The sequence below is a fragment of the Physeter macrocephalus genome, chromosome 8, assembly GCF_002837175.3.
Source record: "Physeter macrocephalus isolate SW-GA chromosome 8, ASM283717v5, whole genome shotgun sequence".
NCBI classification, from domain to species: Eukaryota; Metazoa; Chordata; class Mammalia; order Artiodactyla; family Physeteridae; genus Physeter; species Physeter macrocephalus.
Window position 1 is genome coordinate 2,961,853 of NC_041221.1, and position 22,145 is coordinate 2,983,997.

At 44.2% G+C, this 22,145-nt stretch overlaps 1 protein-coding gene across 4 annotated transcripts in view; it reads right to left on the reverse strand.

The window, feature by feature from the left end:
• SCAF4 (SR-related CTD associated factor 4) overlaps positions 1-5,778 on the reverse strand; it is a 56,653-nt gene extending 50,875 nt beyond the window's left edge. For all 4 annotated transcript variants that reach the window (XM_024120095.2, XM_024120094.2, XM_024120096.2 and 1 more), the window contains exon 1: positions 5,586-5,778. In XM_024120095.2, the coding sequence (XP_023975863.1) occupies positions 5,586-5,615 (30 nt within the window). In that variant the 5' untranslated portion in view covers positions 5,616-5,778. The remainder of the gene's footprint in view (positions 1-5,585) is intronic.
• Positions 5,779-22,145: the final 16,367 nt, after the last annotated feature.

Genomic DNA, 22,145 nt, shown 5'->3' on the forward strand with positions numbered 1-22,145 from the left:
ATGGCCACTGAGCCTGTGCGTCCGGAGCCTGTGCTCCGCAATGGGAGAGGCCACAACAGTGAGAGGCCCGCATACAGCAAAAAAAAAAAAGCAACCAGACAGCCCAAGTGAATAAGAGCAGCAATGTCAACTCATGTATTAAAATTACTCACAAAGTTTGTCTGATTTTAAAGATAAACACAAATATAAAAGCACTCATGTTTTCTTCCTGCACTTCAAAGTAGCATTATATGCATACCACCTCGATATAGTACTTCTCACAAAGTAACTCCAGGATCCTGGGGGTTGGGGAAGCGGTGTGGGGAAGAGGGTGTCTGAGTTCCTTTCGGTGGTCTGTGAGGTAAAAAGTGTTTTCATATCAATACTAAGACATTTCTTGCCCTTTTCATTTATTTTCTCACAAGTATACAGCAGTTTTCCAGAAGCTACCTGATTCAAGAGACTGAATGAAAAAGTAGATACAAGAATTCAAGTTTTATTAAACGTAAGTTTAAATGAGATTTGCAAAAATATAAAACTATGTCACTCTTCTCCCTAATTTTTTTTGTTTTGGAAATGTTATTTTTCATTAGAAATGTTATTAATGTTAACATGTAATAGGTACATTATTTTTAATAAATGTGTTTCTCGGCTTAAATTTGATACGGTAAATATCAAGATATAACCCATAGATACAAAAGCTCTCTGTGGTCCTTAACTTTTAAGAGTTTAAAGGAGCCAAACTCCAAAGTTTGAGAACAGCTGTCCTCGAGAAACTCTTCCACAAAGAGACATGTTTGAGAAAGTTCATTGCAGTGTTTGTCAGTAACAAATGAGAAACAATTGTTCATCAACCGGGGAACCAGATAAATAAAATACGGTCTATTCAAATAACAGCATACTACACAGCAGTTAGAAAGAACTAAATCTTAATATACAGTATTAATAATGTTTAAGCAAAAGAGCACTGTGGAATATGGACAATATACTACTCATGTATATCAAAATATAGAATATCATATTGTTTAAGGACCAGAGAGATTGATATTATACTAAATTCATTACCTGATTGCTTCTGACTGGGGGGGGGGAAGAGGGGATGGGAGGAAAGGAGGACTTTATAATACTTTATTTTAAAATTAAAAACACACAAAATAATAACAACTGTCGATTCTTGTTATATTCTCTGCACTTTTTTTGTACTTTAAACATCTTAAAATCACAGATGCTGCCAAAAAAAAAAAAAAAGTGAGGGAGAGGGAAGAGCTCTTCTTTTGGATTTAGAGAAGACTGATTAAAGGCTAAAAATGCAATCTATGGATTTAAAAAATCCTATCTATAACCTTTATCCATTCAACAAACTTATGAACTACCAAACCCTTCATATTAAGGAGTGTATATAAACACAGGAGAACACATTTAAGTATCACTGATGTTTTTTACTCATGTTTCCATCTTTTACAACACTTAACACAGTGTCTTGCCATAAAAGTCCTGTCAAAATGTCTTTAATAACCTTGCCTTTTTTATCTTCCTTCCTCTCTTATCACAGATATACTGACCTCTTTTACCTGTGCCTCAGATCTGTCCCCTTCCTCTCATCCACAATTTTGCTCTAAGTTGACCAATCCCTCTAGCTGCTTTTTTTTTTTTTTTTGTGGTACGCGGGCCTCTCACTATTGTGGCCTCTCCCGTTGCGGAGCACAGGCTCCGGACGCGCAGGCTCAGCGGCCATGGCTCACGGGCCCAGCCGCTCCGCGGCATGTGGGATCTTCCCAGACCAGGGCACGAACCTGTGTCCCCTGCATCGGCAGGCGGATTCTCAACCACTGTGCCACCAGGGAAGCCCCCTCTAGATGCTTTAAACTATGCTTTTTTTTTGCACATCCCCTCCCTCAACATGCTTTAACTTCTATGCCCATCTAATAAAGACCAGGGCTTGAACACCACTTACTTAGGTTAAGACTTTATATATACACTATATAAACATACTAAAGAGCTAGCACCAGTGCTGACTACACTGTTAATTATTCTTCCTTCCCTTCATCCTTGAAGCAACTTTTCCCTGGGAATACCTCACAACCAAACTTCTAAAACAACAACAAAAACAAACAAAAAACCCCAACTACTTTACATTTGCTACCTCTTATTTCCTTATCTCTCCCATCACCATTCAACTTTAAACTACAGATTCCGTTACCCTCAAAGAATTTTGTGGCCTTTTTCTTACTTAAGTCTTAACCTGTGACCACTCCCCTGGTATTATATAAAATATTATCTTCAGGCAGCAATTAAGAGGGGACCATCTGTATTCAAATCTCAGCTCTGCCATTAACTAGTAGTATGCCCTTGAGAAAATTATTATTCAACTTCTTTAAAAATCAGTTTCCTCACCTATAAATGGATGTCTAGGTAAGGTTGTAGGAGTATTAACTTAGATATGTTTACATAAAGTGACTGACATGCTATATAGATGCTTATTAAATATTAATTCCTTTGTCTCCCCCCTCTCAATTTACTCTAGGGCACATCTGAGAGTGACTCCCTGATGTCTCCCTCTAACACTTGCTTCCAAGTTTGAGTCCTACATGACCAACTGCTTGCCAAAAATTTCTACATGACTGTTCCACTCAAACTCAAGCTGTTCAAAATCAAGCATATTTTCCCATCCACTAAATATACTTTTGATGACTGCTTGTCGTGTTAACAGCATCCCCCCTCTCCCAGCACTCAGAATGTGGGGGCAAAAGGTGCTTCTAAACCTACCAGATGTCAAGTCCATGGATTCTTCTGGTCCACATCCTTCCCCTCCTCTCTACTCCCTCTACAGACATGCCAAGTTCAGATTCTACTTGCTTCTCCTACCTCAGTCCCCAACCCACCAAATTTCTCCAAACCTCTGCTTTCTACAATATATACAACAAATCAAGCAGTATTTTGATTATCACTCCACTACTTAACACCTTCAATTTATCCACGGCCTGGAAAAAAAAAAATGGAATTCAAACACATTAGAGATGTGAAACTTGTCAGACCCAAAATTATTGATACCTTAATGATTCTTACTTTCCAGTAGTCTCAGGAGTCAAACTACTGTTCCTTATTTCTCACCACTGTAGCCTCTGAATTACTTTTCCTACACCTTCGGAAATCCTGAGACTGACACTTTCTTCTCCACCCAAGTCTAATCCCCCACGGCCATCCCACAGTCCTCTACAAGGGCCCCAAAGGAAGCCATTCTATCCCATATTAAAGCTACTTGCCTAAGTTTTGTGTCCTCTATTAGTTTAGGCTCCTATGGGACAGAGATCCTCAGTAGTAGTGCCATCGTATTAAGGACACAGCTTTACAGCTAAGCAGGTTCTCAAAAGTTTGCAAAATGAAGATTTGGGAGATTTGAAGTTACAGATTTGAACTAATCAATAACATTTTATGGATGGGGGGAATTAACTGAGAAGCACTACAATCAGGCAGGCACAAGGAGATGGATTTTAAAGGCAGACTATTTTCTCCAGAAAAAAGTGTTTTGGGAAGAAAGTCTGGCAGAAGAGAGTTGGAATTGGTTACATACACCTAACATAATGCAATTTGCAGTGATAAAGACTAGGAATGGAAATAGAAATTATTTAAAAAGGAAAATGATCAATGATAAGAAAATTCTCACTTTGTACATTTTAAAAGGTTAAAATACCATTTTCCTTTTTCAAGGAGTCAGTATCATTCCTAATTTTGTTTTTCAAAGTAAAAACTACTGATGACATTTTTCCAGAATTAACATAAGACACTTTGCTTAATAATGTCCTTAATGTGAACTTCCATAACGTCTCAATCAGAATTAAAAACTTCTGATCTTAAGAATACACTAAAACCCCTCCTCTTTGTTCGTTAAAACCATTCAAAAAGTTTTTATCTTGAGAAAGAAATGTACTTATCTTCTAAAAAATTGTACCATTTGTATAAAATACTTCTGATCTTAAGAATACACTAAAACCCCTCTTTGTTCGTTAAAACCATTCAAAAAGTTTTTATCTTGAGAAAGAAATGTACTTATCTTCTAAAAAATTGTACCATTTGTATAAATTCTCATTCATTCAACACGTATTTGCCAACCATGTGCTATGCTGGGGGGGAGGAAGCAAAGAACAGAAACTCCCTGCCCTCATGAAGCCACCAGCATTCCAGTGTATTTTGCCTTAAGGAAACAAAGTCAACTTCCAACCCTAAAATCTTTGGGGCATTATCACAAATTCTCTAGCCATCAAAAATCAGGAAATACTATTTCATCATTTTGAAAATAATCAATACTGAACTTTACAAGACACTGCCCAACTTCTGCAGTTAAGACATGTATCCATCAGTTGAAGACAAATCCTTTCTAGGATAATTGATAAAGCAATAAACGGTGCTAACTGCAGTGTTAGTGGAGAGTACGATATTACAGCACTGCAAAGTGAAAGTTACTGCACCCTAATTCTGTCACAAGTAAAACTACAAAAATCTCACTGTGAGATGCAGCAAGTTTTTAACGCTGTCCCAAGACATCTCGCACTACACTACTACATCTGACTTCTTCAGTGCTGGCTTTATCTTTAGTATTTGGAAAAGGAAGATAATCCAACTCAACACATGACAATTGTTTCCATTCTGTAACTACATTTAAAACCATCAATGGTCACGACCTCTCCCCTCAAATCGATTCTGAAAAATAGAAAAGTGTGGACTCTACGCTTCAAAAACAGCACCTGGAATGTTTGGAGCTACAACCAGAGAGCTTTAGGGCGGCAGGGAGCTTTGTTCCCGGTTTTGGGAGGTTTTCACATGTAAATGTTCCCAAAGAAGGGAGCCGAGGATTAACTACCGCGAGAAGGGTGCGAGGGTGGGGGACTGGAGGCCAAAGCCGGCATTCTAGCGGTCTAAGGCGGAGCGAATACTCTTCTCTCCCATTCAACTTTTTAGGTGTCACGTTGGGGCCACAGAGCCCATAAGAGGGTTGGGTTCACGACTAGGTAGGATAAGGAGCCCTGTTTATTAAGCCCATTTCCCAAGTGTAGGAATCCCGGGGGAGGGGGATGAACACCCTCTCCAACTCCTCCCCGACCCGGGATCAGAGTCCAGCCGCTGTCGCGCCGCGGCCCGAGCAACAGGAGAGCCGAGGCCGCCACTCCGCCAGCCCTGCGACCAGCAGATGCTCCGGCTCCCCCCGCCCCCTACGCCCGCCCGCGCTTCTTTCTTAGCCCCTTGCGGGCTCCCGGTACCGCGAAGCCAATAACGGGGCTGGGAGCAGAGAGCGAGAGCACCCGGACCTGAAAGGGGGCGAAGTTAGAGACACCGGCGCCGACGCGGGCTGGAGGAGACCGGAAGGGGGCGAGAGGGGCAGCCCGAGGTCGCCGCCCGGGAGTGGGAGGTGGGGGAGGGGTGTGGGGTCGGCTCCCGCGGCCGCCGCGACCTCCCCGGGCCACAGGCCGCTCCGCGCAGGCCCCGCTGCCCCGGAACCGGGGCAGGAAGCGTCCCCACCCCGACCTAAGCTTTAAACCTCCGGCGGCAGGAGAAACGACGCCCCGACTCCCCGGCAGGCCCGGCACCCTCCTGTTCCAAGCACCCCTCACCTCTTGGTTGAAGGCGTTGACGGCGTCCATGTTCGCGCTGCGGCGGCGGCTGCTCCGGGCCCGCCGGTCACATAGACCTCGAGCCGCGGCGGAGCGGGGCCGGGGAACCGGCCGGGCCTGAGGGGCCGGCGGAGGCGATGAGCTGCGGAGCTGGAGGCCGGGCAGGAAGAGGCTGCGGCCGAGGCGGCGGGGCGGGCGGCTCTTTGGGGCATTATCACAAATTCTCTAGCCATCAAAAATCAGGAAATACTATTTCATCATTTTGAAAATAATCAATACTGAACTTTACAAGACACTGCCCAACTTCTGCAGTTAAGACATGTATCCATCAGTTGAAGACAAATCCTTTCTAGGATAATTGATAAAGCAATAAACGGTGCTAACTGCAGTGTTAGTGGAGAGTACGATATTACAGCACTGCAAAGTGAAAGTTACTGCACCCTAATTCTGTCACAAGTAAAACTACAAAAATCTCACTGTGAGATGCAGCAAGTTTTTAACGCTGTCCCAAGACATCTCGCACTACACTACTACATCTGACTTCTTCAGTGCTGGCTTTATCTTTAGTATTTGGAAAAGGAAGATAATCCAACTCAACACATGACAATTGTTTCCATTCTGTAACTACATTTAAAACCATCAATGGTCACGACCTCTCCCCTCAAATCGATTCTGAAAAATAGAAAAGTGTGGACTCTACGCTTCAAAAACAGCACCTGGAATGTTTGGAGCTACAACCAGAGAGCTTTAGGGCGGCAGGGAGCTTTGTTCCCGGTTTTGGGAGGTTTTCACATGTAAATGTTCCCAAAGAAGGGAGCCGAGGATTAACTACCGCGAGAAGGGTGCGAGGGTGGGGGACTGGAGGCCAAAGCCGGCATTCTAGCGGTCTAAGGCGGAGCGAATACTCTTCTCTCCCATTCAACTTTTTAGGTGTCACGTTGGGGCCACAGAGCCCATAAGAGGGTTGGGTTCACGACTAGGTAGGATAAGGAGCCCTGTTTATTAAGCCCATTTCCCAAGTGTAGGAATCCCGGGGGAGGGGGATGAACACCCTCTCCAACTCCTCCCCGACCCGGGATCAGAGTCCAGCCGCTGTCGCGCCGCGGCCCGAGCAACAGGAGAGCCGAGGCCGCCACTCCGCCAGCCCTGCGACCAGCAGATGCTCCGGCTCCCCCCGCCCCCTACGCCCGCCCGCGCTTCTTTCTTAGCCCCTTGCGGGCTCCCGGTACCGCGAAGCCAATAACGGGGCTGGGAGCAGAGAGCGAGAGCACCCGGACCTGAAAGGGGGCGAAGTTAGAGACACCGGCGCCGACGCGGGCTGGAGGAGACCGGAAGGGGGCGAGAGGGGCAGCCCGAGGTCGCCGCCCGGGAGTGGGAGGTGGGGGAGGGGTGTGGGGTCGGCTCCCGCGGCCGCCGCGACCTCCCCGGGCCACAGGCCGCTCCGCGCAGGCCCCGCTGCCCCGGAACCGGGGCAGGAAGCGTCCCCACCCCGACCTAAGCTTTAAACCTCCGGCGGCAGGAGAAACGACGCCCCGACTCCCCGGCAGGCCCGGCACCCTCCTGTTCCAAGCACCCCTCACCTCTTGGTTGAAGGCGTTGACGGCGTCCATGTTCGCGCTGCGGCGGCGGCTGCTCCGGGCCCGCCGGTCACATAGACCTCGAGCCGCGGCGGAGCGGGGCCGGGGAACCGGCCGGGCCTGAGGGGCCGGCGGAGGCGATGAGCTGCGGAGCTGGAGGCCGGGCAGGAAGAGGCTGCGGCCGAGGCGGCGGGGCGGGCGGCAGAGGCAGAGGCGGCGGGGTGGCGGGCCCCCTCTCAGTCCCGTTCGGAGGATGAGGAAAAAGAGGCGGCGGCGGCCCTGGGCTCCAACATGTCCGTTTGGTGGTGGCGGCTGCGCTCTGCGTCTCGCTGACACAGCCCCCCGCGCCCTCACGCACTGGCCCACACTGGCCCGACCGGCAAGCGGGCGGGCCTCTCTCTCCCCCTCGCCAGCGGGATGGCGGCAGCTGCCCGAGTCCACGCCGCGCGGGGCACCCTGGGACAGCTCGGGCCTCCCGGCTCTTCCTGTGCCCGGCTCCAGCCCCGCCCCGCCCCGCCCCGCCCCGCCCACGCTGGGCCCGCCCCGCCCCGTCCCGCCCCGCGCGTGCGCGCGCACCGCCCGCCCAGCCGCTAGCGCGTGACGCTGGGCCCCCAAGCGCTTTCCCGCCCGCAGCGGCCGCGGGCCGAGAAGTCTGCTTTTCCCAGAGACTGGGTCCCCGAGAGGGGCGCCGGAGAGCGCGGGATCCCAGGGCCAGGAGTCTGGCACGGAGAGTGCCAGTGCACACGCGCGCCCCTGCCCGACACGGCGCTCCCCGGTGCGTTTTTGTGTGCCATGCCCAGGCAGGCCCAGCACCCGTCAGGGCTGGCGGGCTTGGAGCCACTTGCCCTCCGCTGCCTGGAACAAAGGGCTCAGGATTTGACCTCAGCCCGCTGGGCGTGCATTTGCAGGCTCCCGTGCAGGCTCTGCCGATGCAGTCCTGTGTCTGCCCTAATCGTGAGGGTTAAATCTGCCTGAGCTGAAGCCCCGAGAAGGACATTCAGGCACTGGATATCCACGCAGGCCTAAAGGAACCCCTGTGCAGCCTTGTTCCTCGAGAGGAGTGGATTCGCTAAACACTAATATCGATTCCCCAAACCACGTTTGTTTCCTTTTAGGTGGAAGGACTGTTCTGATTAACTTCCCTTGCAACCTACTGCCTGCTGGGCACTGTGCTGGGTTCTGGGAATATGGAAATTAAAAGATAATTTTCTTTCCCGCAGGCAGCTCATGAGCAGGTAATAACTAAAGCATGGTAAGTGTTAGGGCAGAGACTCTGGAACACAGGGCAAAGATATTCATCTGACTGGAAGTCCAGGAGAGCTACATCTGGAAGAAGCTGCAAGAGTGGTTGGAGAAGGCACTCTGGCCTGACTGAGCTTGATGAGTACTGTGGCATTACCCAAGGAGGACTCGCTGGAGCTTAGGGAGTAAGGAGGAGGACTGAGACCAGGTCCTGAAGAGCCTCTGTGTCCTTCCAAGGAGTTTGGATTTTGTCCCCAAGGCAGTGGGAAGCCATTGAAAGCTTTTAAGAGGAGAGTGGTGTCATGCAATATGCTCTTTAATGACTAATGTGTAGAGTAGCAAGAGTGGGGTCAGGGAAAGAATAGCCCTAACCCTCAGCCCAGGGGATGCTGAGAGCTTAAGGCAATGGAGTAGAGGAGAGACAAGGTCAGATACTTACGAAGGGGAATGGATGGGTTGGGACAGAACAACTATGAGGTTAAGGAAGAGGGAGGTATCAAGGACGATGCTCTAGGTATTGGCTTGATGAAGGACATGGGTGGTGGGTTTATAAGGGAATATATGGGTAGGAAGGAATGGGTTTGAGTGAAGGCACAGTAATGTTTTAACACTTGTAGATCGTTTACCATGTGCCAGGGTCTATCTGACATGCTATTCTGTGTTATTTCGTTTAATCTTAACGGGCTTCTGTATGACGTGGCTATTGGTAATGCCCGTGTTTTATAGTTGAGGAAGTGAGACCCAATTCAGTTAACTTACATGCCCAAGGCCAGATGATCTTCTTCTGGGGCCTGTGGAGTTTGAGCTGCCCCTGGCTCAAGTAAGTGAAGGTGTCTAAGAGGCAGTTGGGTAAACACATGTGGAGTCAGGAGAGATGGCTGAGAGGAGGTGGAGATCTGGGAGTCAGTAGTGCAAAGCATGCTGGGAGGAGCTGAAACTGACAAGGGACACGAGACTGGAAAATCAGCTATGTGAGGGGTAAGAAGCTAGAGTGAGAAGAGGCTGAGAAAGAGCACGGGAGAATCCGTCAGCCTGGTACGGATAGAAGGTAGCAGTCAGCAAGGTAAAGGTTAGAAAGTACCTGCTAGCAACTGGGACCTCAGGAGGAACACTGGCAGGAGTGAAGAGGGCCGAAGCCAAACTGATGTGCCCTCAAGAAGGGAATGCAGGGACTTCCTTGGTGGCACAGTGGATAAGACTCCATACTCCCAATGCAGGGAGCCCAGATTCTATCCCTGGTCCGGCAACTAGATCCCACATGCATGCCACAACTAAGAGTTCTTATGCCACAACTAAGGAGCCCTGGAGCCACAACTGAGGAGCCCCCTTGCCACAATTAAGACCCGGTGCAGGGACTTCCCTGGTGGTGCAGTGGTTAAGAACCCGCCTGACAATGCAGGGGACACAGGTTTGATCCCTGGTCTGAGAAGATCCCACATGCCACGGAGCAACTAAGCCCGTGCGCCACAACTACTGAGCCTGCGAGCCACAACAACTGAGCCCTCTTGCCACAACTACTGAAGCCTGCACGCCTAGAGCCCGTGCTCTGCAACAAGAGAAGCCACCGCAATGAGAAGCACACCCACCGCAACAAAGAGTAGTCCCCGCTCTCTGCAACTAGAGAAAGCCCACATGCGGCAACAAAGAACCAACGCAGCCGAAAATAAATAAATTTAAAAAAAAAAAAAAAAAAAGGGAAGGCAACAGGAGATATTTTACAGCCTTGACTGTGAAGGCAAGTTTGTGAGGGCCCCAGGGAAAAGCTGCAGGATGAAGGAAGAGTGTACTTGTTTCTTTTAGGGTGTGAGATGTGTACTCTTAATTATTTGTTGAAGGAACAAAAAGTATTCTTTGGGGGCCCATCTATCATCTACTTCGTTTCACTCCCTTTTTATCTCTCAGCTGAACTACGATTATATTTTTTTAAGCCCATTTTGCTTCTCTCAGAGTAGTCATACATAGGACCACCAACATTGCATTAGAAAATATAGTTCTTGGGGACTTCCCTGGCGGTCCAGTGGTTAAGACTCCGTGCCTCCACTGTAGGGGGCACGGGTTTGATCCCGAGTGCTATGCGGTGTGGCCAATAAAAAAGAAAATATAGTTCTTAGTAGATCTACCCCTTGGCTTTTCTGGCTCTCCATTGTCTACCAAATCCTGTCCAAGAACCCCATACCATGTTGCCAGCCTACTGCCAGGGCACAACCCAAGTTTTGTCATTTCCTGGACACATCTGGGAATTGACACAGCTTGCCTTTTTGCTCTCATGTAAAATCTCTCCCGGCTCCTCCATGTAGGCAGGCCCATTTAGCATCAGGTTGATATTCAGACATTACCTCCTTTCAATCATTAATCACTTATCAGGCACCTACTTTGTGTCAGGCACTGTGCTGAAAAGCTTCCCCACTCTCCTTGTAGCCAAGACTCAATGTCTCCCACCATATGCTTCCATGACCTAGCTATAGCACATCTTACCTTGTCTTGTTATTAACCGAAAAAGTCTGCTGTGCCTTTGCCCTTCCCCTCCCTCTTTCTGTGAACAGTGGCAGATCTTAAAAATGGGCCCACAAAGCCTAACGGAATTCCTTCTCCTCCAGCTCATATCTCCAATCTTCTTTCTTCCTGTGAGTCAGGGAAATGGATTTGCCTAAGAAGTTTGAAGTCTTGAGCTGGGGGGAAGGTGGTGAGTTCAGCTCCAGACATTTTGCATTTGGGACTCAATGCATGATAGCTATTGAGCTCTGTAATGGCTGCTGAACTGAGGGAATGATGGCCAGGAGGAGAACATTTCCTGTGCACCATTCTACTGAGATTTGAACGTACAAGGAACAAGATTTGACATCTAATATCCTTGTGTTGGAGGTAGATAATTTAGATTTAGGGGGTTCTCTTCTATGTAGAGTTGTTTGGTTTATATATTATAGTGTTTGGGAGGTCTTTTAAACAAGTCGTTTGGGGAATATGTGTTATCGACTAGGCTTTGGGTGCCTTGGCAGCATTTTCTACCATTTTTCTTTTCAGAAGATAGAGGCAGCACCTCTATCTGCTTTGGGACGTCTGGCAACCACTTGCAGAACTACCGCTGGACTTCCATCTCTGTCTCTCCAGGCACACAAGTCAAATCGTACAATAGAAAATTAGGGGCTAATAACAAAAACTCATGAGATCTGTCCTTTGTGAGCACACCTTGAAGCAGTAGGAATGCAGCCTATTAAAAAGATGGCTGGAGGATCATAAATGCATGCGACAAGAATCAGCAAGACATTTCATCCACTTGCAAACTTGCCTTCTCTCAAAGAACATAGATTTAAACAAGATTCTTGTATTCATAATGTGGGTGTGGAAATAGACAGTTCTGAAAAGCCATTCCAAACAAACTTGTTTTCAAAAAGAGTAGATGAAATCAATATTCAGAGGAAAGAAAAGATGGCATTCAGAAAGTAGTATTCTGGTTAATTCTGTGCCCTTCGCATGTCAACTCATTCTCTTGAAAGGAATGCTGGCTACAGTCTGCAGGTGTGGAGAATACAGAAAGAAAGCATCTCACTCCTGATACTGTACAAAGGATTCTTCCTTTCTTCTTGGTCTGCTTTCCTTCTCTGGCCAGCTTCCTCCCCTTGCTGAGATTTCACCTGACACCTCTGTGGCCCGTCTCCCTCCCCACTTAGAGATCTGAAATATCTCCTGGTTTACAACCGCATTTCCAACTACCCACTAGAAAATTCCACATGGACGTCCGTCCCCCTCTGTCCCCAAGGGATCCACCTGATTCCTTTTTGTGTCAATCTCTATCTCCATGCCCTTTATGTTGTTAGTGCTAAAATAGTGGAACAAACTATGAGGAAAACAGGAAGTGGAAGAAGGAAGAGCTCAATGTCAGTTGGGGTGATGGGATTTTAGGGAATTTTCACTTTCTTCTTAATTTGTCAGCACTTTCTCGACTCCGTACAGAAGGCATGTATTACCTTTGTAATCATAAAGAGTAAGCTCCTTACAAAAAGAAATCATACAGATAAGTGTGTAACAACCCTAAAGTGTTTTGGATACACAATCTTAGTTATGATAGTAAACATATGAGCATATGAGTAATGTATTAGGGTTCTCCAGAGAAACAGACCATTAGAATAAACATATATATGTATATATTAAAATATATATTCTCTCTATATATTCTCATATGTATACCATTAATATATATATTTTTTTCTCCATATATATTTTATATAGAGTTGATCCTTGAAAAATACAGGTTTGAACTATGTGGGTCCCCTTATATGCAGACTTTTATCAGTAAATATATAGTTGGCCCTGCATGTCCTCAGGTTCTGCATCCACAAATTCAACCAAATGTGGATAGCAAACTTAATACATCATCCACAGTTGGTAGAATCCATGGATGCAGAACCGGTGAATACAGAGGGCAGACTACGGGACTTGAGCATCCCTAGGTATTGGTATCCACAACAGGTCCTGGAACTAATCCCCCTCAGACACCAAGGGATGACTATATATGGAGATACATATATACATAGAATCTGCCATCTGCAAGCTAGAGTATCAAGAAAGCTGGTAGGGAACTTCCCTGGTGGTGCAGTGGTTAAGAATCCGCCTGCCAATGCAGGGGACACGGGTTCGAACCCTGGTCCGGGAAGATCCCCCATGCCGTGGAGCAACTAAGCCCGTGTGCCACAGCTACTGAGCCTGCGCTCTAGAGCCCGTGGGCCACAACTTCTGAAGCCCGCGTGCCTAGAGCCCGTGCTCCGCAACAAGAGAAACCACTACAATTCTCGAGAAGCCCGTGCACCACAATGAAGAGTAGCCCCCGCTCGCAGCAACTAGAGAAAGCCCACGCACAGCAACGAAGACCCAACACAGCCAAAAATAAATAAATTTGTAAAAAACAAACAAACAAAAAAACCCCACAAAACTTAAGGCCCTTAAAAACACAAAATATTATTTTTTTTAAAAAAAGGAAAGAAAACTGGTGGGCAGTCCTAGGCCACGGCCTGAAAACCTGTGCAAGGGCAGGAGAAGATGAGATGTCCCAGCTCTTGCAGTGAGGCAGGAAAAAAAAGAGCTAATTCCTCCATTTTCCACCTCTGTTCTATTCAGACCCTCAGTGGATTGGCCCACCTGCATTGGAGAGGGCATTCTATTTTTGTGGTTCCATCAGTTCAGACGCTAATCTCATCCAAAACACCGCCACAGACACACCCAGAAATAACTTATCTCGGTATTTGGTGGCCCAGGCCAGATGACACAGAAAATTAACCATCAAAAGTAACTGCTAAAGGAAAACAGTTTCTCTTAGCCATATTCTGTCTTACTTAAGAATAGGGAGCTAAGATTCTTTTTCCAAAATTGAAATATTAAAATTGTCTTGACTGAAGTGAAATGTCACCTCTCAGGACTGAACTACCCCAATCTAACATTTGCCCTTTTATTCATTCATCCACAAAATAAAGGCAAACACCTACTATGGACAGGCACTGCACTGGGTATTTAGGATATTGCAGTAAACAAAAACAGATACATTCCAGGACTACTCTGGTGGCGCAGTGGTTAAGAATCCGCCTGCCAATGCAGCGGACGCGGGTTCCATCCCTGGTCTGGGAGGATCCCACATGCCGCAGAGCAACTAAGCCTGTGCTTAGTTGCTAAGCACCATAACTACTGAGCCTGCTCTCTAGAGCCTGCGTGCCACAACTACTGAGCCGGCAAGCCACAACTACTGAGCCCGTGTGCCACAACTACTGAAGCCTGTGCGCCTAGAGCCCGTGTTCTGCAACAAGAGAAGCCACCACAATGAGAAGCCTGCGCACCGCAACGACGCATAGCCCCCGCTTGCCGTAACTAAAGAAAGCCTATGCACAAACAGATAGATTCCTTCCTCATGGACTGCTTTCCCAGAGTCTAATACCTGGCCCTGATGTTGAGCATTTTTTCATATGCATATTGGCCATTTATACATGATCATGCCTTGCGGGAAGACAGTTTTATGTGTTTCTAGCCTCTCTGTATGTCTTTTATTTATTTTTCTTGTTTGCACTTAGTCCTCCAGTACAATTTTATTTTTTTTTATTTTTCATCTTTATTGGAGTATAATTGCTTTACAACGTTGTGTTAGTTTCTGCTGTACAAAAAAGTGAAACAGCTATATGTATACATATATCCCCATATCCCCTCCCTCTTGAACCCTCCTCCCACCCTCCCTATCCCACCCCTCTAGGCAATTTTAAATAAAAGAAGGGAAAGTTGGACATCTTTATCCTGTGTCTTATCTCAGGGGTAAACATTCTTTCACCATTACATTGTTAGCAGTAGGTTTTTCATAGATACCCTATAACAGGTTGAGGAAGTTCCTTTCTATTAGTTTCTTGAGAGTTTTTTAAAAAATCTTTTAAATCATGAGTGGGTGTTATATTTTGTCAGATGCTGTTTATATTTTGTCAGATGCTGTTTCCATGTCTATTGAGAGGCTCGTATGGTTTTTCTATTTTATTCTGTTTTACTGGTGAATTACATTGATTGGTTTTTGAATGTTAAACCAACCTGGCATTCCTGAACACATACCACTGGTCACGGGGTAGTACCCTTTTTCTACATTGCTGGATTCAGTCTGCAAATACTCTGTCAAGAATATTAACTTCTATGTTTATGAGTGATATTGGTTTGTAGTTTCTTTTTCTTGCAATGGTTTTGGTGTCCGAATAGTCTGTCCTCATCAAATGTGCTGAGAAGTAGTTCCTTCCTTCTCTATTTTCTGAAAGAGTTTGTATAGAATTGCTATTATTTCTTCCTTAAGATTTTGCTAGATTTCACCCGTGAAACCATCTGGGCCTAAAGTCTTCTTTATGGGAAGGTTTATATTAATAATTCAATTTAAAAAATTGATATAGGGCTCTTTGGGTGCTCTACTTTTTGAGCCAGTTTTGATAATTTGTATTTTTTGAGAAATTTGTCTATTTAAAGGTTGATGATCTATTGGCATAAAGTTTTTCATAATATTCTCTTATTATTCTTTTTATGTCTGTGGTGATATTGCCTCTTTCAGTCCTGATGTTGGTCATTTGAACGTTCTTTTTAGAATTTTCTTGTTAAGTGTAGTTAGAGGTTTACTTATCTCGTTGATCTTTTTGAAGAAAGAGCTTTGGTTTTATTGATTAGCTCTATTGTTTGTGTACTTTCTGGTTCATTGATTTTCACTCTTATCTTTATTATTTTCTTTATTCTGCTAGCTTTGTATTTAATTTGCTCTTCTAGCTTCTTGAAGCGGGAGCTTAGATCACTGATTTGAGACTTTTTTTTTTGTAGTATAAGCATTTAAAACTTTCAGTTTCCCTCTAGGGAATTCCCTGGTGGTCCAGTGGTTAAGACTCTGTGCTTCCGCTGAAGGGGGCATGGGTTTGATCCCTGGTCCCGGAACTAAGATCCTCCATGCCGCGCAGAGTGACCAGAAAAAAAAAGGAAATTTCCCTCGCAAAATTTTGATGTGTTGAAAAAAAATTTTTTTGATGTGTTGTGTTTCAATTTCTGTTTAGTTCAAAGTATTTGTAATTTCCCTTGTGGTTTCTTCTTTTATCCATGAGTTAGTTAGAAATGTATTATTTACATATAATACGTTTGGGAATACAATACAAAATATTTGGGAATTTTTCAGATATCTTTCTGGTATTGGTTTATAATTTAATTTCATTGTGGTCAGAGGTCATACTTTGCGTAACTTTCAGTCCCTTTAAATTTATTGAGACTGAAATCTATTTTGTCTGATATTGATATAGCCACTCTAGCTTTCTTTTTTTTCTTTTTTAACATCTTTATTGGAGTATAATTGCTTTACAATGGTGTGTTAGTTTCTGCTTTACAACAAAGTGAATCAGTTATACATATACATATGTTCCCATATCTCTTCCCTCTTGTGTCTCCCTCCCTCCCACCTTCCCTAAACCACCCCTCTAGGTGGTCACAAAGCACCTAGCTGATCTCCCTGTGCCATGTGGCTGCTTCCCACTAGCTACCCACCCTACGTTTGGTAGTGTATATATGTCCATGCCACTCTCTCACTTCGTCACAGCTTACCCTTCCCCCTCCCCATATCCTCAAGGCCATGCTCTAGTAGGTCTGTGTTTTATTCCCGTCCTACCCCTAGGCTCTTCATGACATTTATTTTTTTCTTAGATTCCATATATATGTGTTAGCATACGGTATTTGTTTTTCTCCTTCTGACTTACTTCACTCTGTATGACAGACTCCAGGTCCATCCACCTCACTACAAATAACTGTTTCATTTCTTACACAACTAATTCTTAATCACGCATAAACAAAATTAGTTTTCAAATAGAACTCTAAGAAAAAAAAAAAAAGTGTTGTTTAATGTAAACAATAAAACCACCCTGAACCACAGCCAACTCCTGTGCAAGCCAGTCTTCTTCCTCTGTTGAGGTGTTCCCTGGCATCAAGGCCGCTTTCCCAATCACCAACACCCAAAAGGAGTCATGGCGTGCAGGGCAGTGGGTTGAGGGCATCAGACTCTCAACCTTATGACAACTCCACAAGGTGTGAGAGGCACCGATACCCATGTTTTACAGATGAAAAGACTGAGGCTCAGAGCCAGGTAAGTAATTTGCCCGAGATCGCCAAGCTAACAGATGTGGAAACCAGGACACAAGTGGGGTCTGACTCCAATACCTCCACTGGCCAGCCTACTGGCTTGTTCATCCCCAGACCTGTCTGCCCATACTTGTTCTGCAGTCCCACCTCTACTGCTAAGGCTGAGAAAACAGTCGTCAGAGATAATGAGAGAAGGCTTACACCCACTTCAGCCACCTCCTCCCACTCTGTCTGCCTGGCTGAGACCTGCCTGTCAAGGACACCTTCAGAGTTTGGGCTGGTTTCGAAAGCCAGAAGACTTCATTCAAACGTTACTTTCTGAAACCCCCACTCCGTGTTTGGGTCCCTCTGCCACTCTAAATCCTGCCCAATTATTTTCTGGTATTAGGTTGGAAACACACAGAACAAAGTTTAACAGAAAATCAGCACCTAGGTTCAATTTACAAGACAATCATTTTAATGGCATTAGTATCTACATTTTCAATAATTCTCAGGTTTTGCAAGCCCAGAGTTCACATCAAATCAGTCTACACCTTATTTTTAATCATTCACAGAAAAATGTACTCAACTACAGAAAAAATATAGCAGCCCTGAACGCTTCATGAAATGACACTGAATTAAGGTGAGATGAACAGTTTCACTACTTTTACACTGAAACTTAGTTTCTTGTTCCTCCAATTCTATCCAGAACCAGAAGCCAAAAGACACTAACAATAACAGATGAAGGCACTGAATACTTATATGAATATACAAAAATCCTCACATTAAAAACGCTGTCACCTGGTTCTCCCAAGTATCACCTGGAAGGGTGAAGTTACAGTAACTGAGGAAATACAGTTACAATAACCAAATACATGTGTTAACCCTACAATTTGGGGCAGGAGTAACTGTCATTTACTGAAACAAGAATGACCCTGACTTGAAACCCTCGGGAACCCAGGGCCAACATGCCATCTGTGCTCAGCAGTCTTGCAGGTACTTACAATTTAACATGCTCAAAACTTCACTCACATTTCCTCCCAAGAGCTGTCACCTCCTTTTTCTTTCTTAACTGTAGTTATGTAGCTTTATTACAAAGTGTTCACTGTAGAAAAACTCAAAAATACAAGAAAGTGCCAATATGAAAAATCATTCAGCATCGTGGTATGTATATTCTTTTACATTTTCTTTTCTATGTCACACAAACAAACATTTCGTTTGATTTTTAAAATGGTCTCATACTGGGCATACAATTTTAAAACCTACTCTCACTTAGATATATTATGAACCTCTCTTCATTCCAATAAACACATTTCAGCCACATCTTTTTTTTTTTCTCTTTTTTTTTATTTTGGAGTATAGTTGCTTTACAGTGTTGTGGCCACATCATTTTTTAAGGTTAGAGAAGTAGATCACAGTATGGACAAATTAGTGAAATCAATTATGGTCCATAGCTCCTAATACAGGACACCAAAGATACTTGCAATTTCCACTTCATAACATACATCCTTGAACACATCTTTAAATTCCTTTGGAAAAATTTCTAATGGAATTACTAGCTCTCAGATCCCAACCCTTTCTCATCATCCCTTCACTACTTCCTGCTATTCCACATTTCCAGGAACCTGTTGTCATCTCTGCCTCAAAAACTCCTGCTCATCTTTCAAGACTATGCAAGGGAAGAGGGGTGAGAATGTGAGTGGGACCCACCTTGATCCCCTTCATAAGTCAATGAAGGCCTCTTCTGTACCCACACAGTAATTAGTCCAGGCACCCTGTGAGCCCTATCACTCAACAGTATTGTTTGTTTCCTTCCCTAGATGATGAACTCTGCAGGAGGGGAATTATTAATCTATTTTTAAAAACTGCAGCTTAGTTAATGGATGGGGAAAAGTGAAATTGCCAATGCAATAAAAACACAATCATGTATACTCTTCTATTGACAACTACAACTATCCTTGGAATATTCTGTTTGAGAGCATCAAGATCTGGAACCATGACATATAATACTAAAGTCATTTTCAGGACCACAATTTTCACCAGTTTTCTTATACAGGTAATTTATAACGTGAAACGGGTTGTGCCCCAAAAGTTCACTTACAGGTTGATTATTTGGATTATAGAAGCCTTTTAGTAATTTTTTTGCCATACTGAATTCTATCTGAGAAAGCAAGCCTTGCTCTAAACTGTTTCAAGATAAACATGGTTTACTGAGTTCAAGAAAAAAGGAACTCTGAGATCTGCTCATTAAGGTTGGTAAAAGGAACAGTCTGCCTTCATTTAAAGCATTAGGAAGAGGCCATTAACTGATAAAACAAAATTTTGCAGTAAGATTCCTATATCTAAAGCTAGTGTTTCTCAAACTTTCTTCCCACAATTCCCTATAGACAGATGCTAATCTTTAGTTGTGGCGCACGGGCTTCAGTAGTTGTGGCGCACGGGCTCAGTAGTTGTGGTGCGTGGGCTCTAGAGCGCAGGCTCAGTAGTTGTGGCACATAGGCTTAGGTGCTCCGCGGCATGTGGGATCTTCCCGGACCAGGGCTCTAAAGCTTTCTTTAAAAATATTTTTTTAATACCATGCAATTTCTTTTTTTAAAAAATTTATTTATTTTATTTTATTTCTTTTTGGCTGTGTTGGGTCTTCATTGCTGTGCGCGGGCTTTCTCTAGTTGTGGAGAGCAGGGGCTGCTCTTCATTGCAGTGCGCGGGCTTCTCATTGCAGTGGCTTCTCTTGTTACAGAGCACAGGCTCTAGGTGTGCGGGCTTCAGTAGTTGTGGCACGTGGGCTCAACAGTTGTGGCGCACGGGCTCAGTAGTTGTGGCGCACGGGCTTCAGTAGTTGTGGCGCACGGGCTCAGTAGTTGTGGTGCGTGGGCTCTAGAGCGCAGGCTCAGTAGTTGTGGCACATAGGCTTAGGTGCTCCGCGGCATGTGGGATCTTCCCGGACCAGGGCTCTAACCTGTGTCCCCTGCATTGGCAGGCAGATTCGTAACCACTGCGCCACCAGGGAATCCCTAGCTTTCTTACGATCAGTATTTTCATGATATATATTTTTCATGCTTTTACTTTTAACCTACTGTGTTCTGTCCAACGCTTGTGCTCAGTTGTCCTATATTTTACTCCTACATACGTCCACAACACATTAGTATTGGTTTTGTTTTAGACAGTCATTTTTCTTTGCTTTGCTTTTCTTTTTTTTTCTTTTTTTTTTCCCGGCCATGCTGCGTGGCCTGCGGGATCTTAGTTCCCTGACCAGGGATAAAACCTGGGCCACGGCTGTGAAAGTGCTGAGTCCTAACCACTGGACCACAAGGGAATTCCCAGTCTTTTTTCTTTTAAAGACGTTTAAAAAACAAGATAATCCTTTTTATATTTTCCCACATATTTAACATTTCCAGTGCTCTTCGTTCATTTATATAGATCCAAGTTTCCATCTGGTACTGATTTTCTTTCTTCCTGAAAAAGTTCCTTTAATATTTCTTTTAGTGCATGTCTACTATCACTGAAAATCTCTCTGCTTTTGTTTACCTGAAAAAGCCTATATTTCATTTTTATTTTTGATATTTTCAGTGGGTATAGAATACTACATTTACAGGATTTTCCCCCCAGCATTGTATATGTGTTACCTCATTGTTTTCTTGTTTGCATAGTTTCTCATGAGAAGTCTTTGATAATACTTATATTTGTTCCCCTGTCAGTAATTTGCCTTTTGTCCATTTTCTGAAAATTGTTGTTTCCTATAAATTTTCCAGTTTTCAAATATTTTTTTTATAGCAGAAGGGTAAATCTGAACCTTGTTACTACCTCATCACTAGAAGCTGAAGTCTCCAGAAGCTTTTGATTATTATGTAGTAAAATGTATTAATTTTTTCTTTTGTATTTAAATCCTTTTTGTATTCTGGCTAAGAAATCTTTGCCTGCCCCGAGGTCATGAAGATATCTGCCTTGTTTTCTTCTAGAAGCTTTATAGTTTTAAAGCTCGTATTAGGTCTATGGTTCACCTCAAATTAATTTTTGTGTATGTGTGAGACTGGATTCAAGTTTCATTTTTTAAGAAGTTGTTCCATCCCCATTTATTGAAAAGCCTTCTTCCCCGCCCCCCAATGAATTGCATTGGCATTTTTGTGAAAATATGGCTGCATATGTGTGGGTGTATTTATGAACTAACTTATTATTCTATTCCTTCGGTCACTAATAACACACTGTATTGATTACTATAGTTTATGGTTAAAGTTTTGAAATCAGTAAGTCCTCCAATTTTGTTGTTCTTCAAGATTATCCTGGATATGCTAGTTCCTTTGCATTTCCTTATATATTTTAGCTAAAGCTTGTCAATTTTGGAGAAAAAACAAATTCTATTGGTATTTTGATTGAGATATCTGATTCTCAGGTAATACTGATGGCCATGAATCTCAAGTGGCCCCATTGTGAAATCCAGCAGGCATAGTACATTTCCTTATATTAAAAAAAGGAACTTTTTTACACAGTTCTCCTTACCTCTTATTTACCAGAACTGAGCTGTATGCGCATCCCTAAACAAATGAAAAGAAGAATGAGATTCCCTATTTAAAACCAATCCAGATTCATTTTTTAGAGCTAGAATATGGGTGACTTTCTTCATACCAAGAGATCTTTGCTTACTATCCGAACAAATAAATTCTGCTAACAAAGAACAAGAGGGAGGAAGGGCCCTAAAGTATGGCTGTTGAGTGGACAACAAAGATTGACCGCCATCTAAACAAAAGACACTCCACGTGTGAGTGTGTGTTGTGTGACTGTGTACACATGCAAAAAATGTGGAAGGATATAAACCCAGTTGTTGCCACATGCTACATCACAGTTGGGAAAGGAGCCCTAATGTGGATATGTGGATGAAGGCAGGAGAGGATGAAAGCAAAAACAAAAAAGAGTGTCCGAAAAATACATAGATCACATGTATGCATTTATATACAATTCTATACATTTGTGAGTACGTAAATCGATCAGAAGATTAAAAAAGCGATTCTAACCCCACAAAACAAAGGTCATTTCTGGGGGCAAAATATTAGCAGCATGCCTGAGCACTTGCATTCAAGCAAAAGATAAATAAATGAAGGACAAGTGAATGAATAATATCTGTAAGCAGCCACAATGAATGTTCCATCTAAACAGA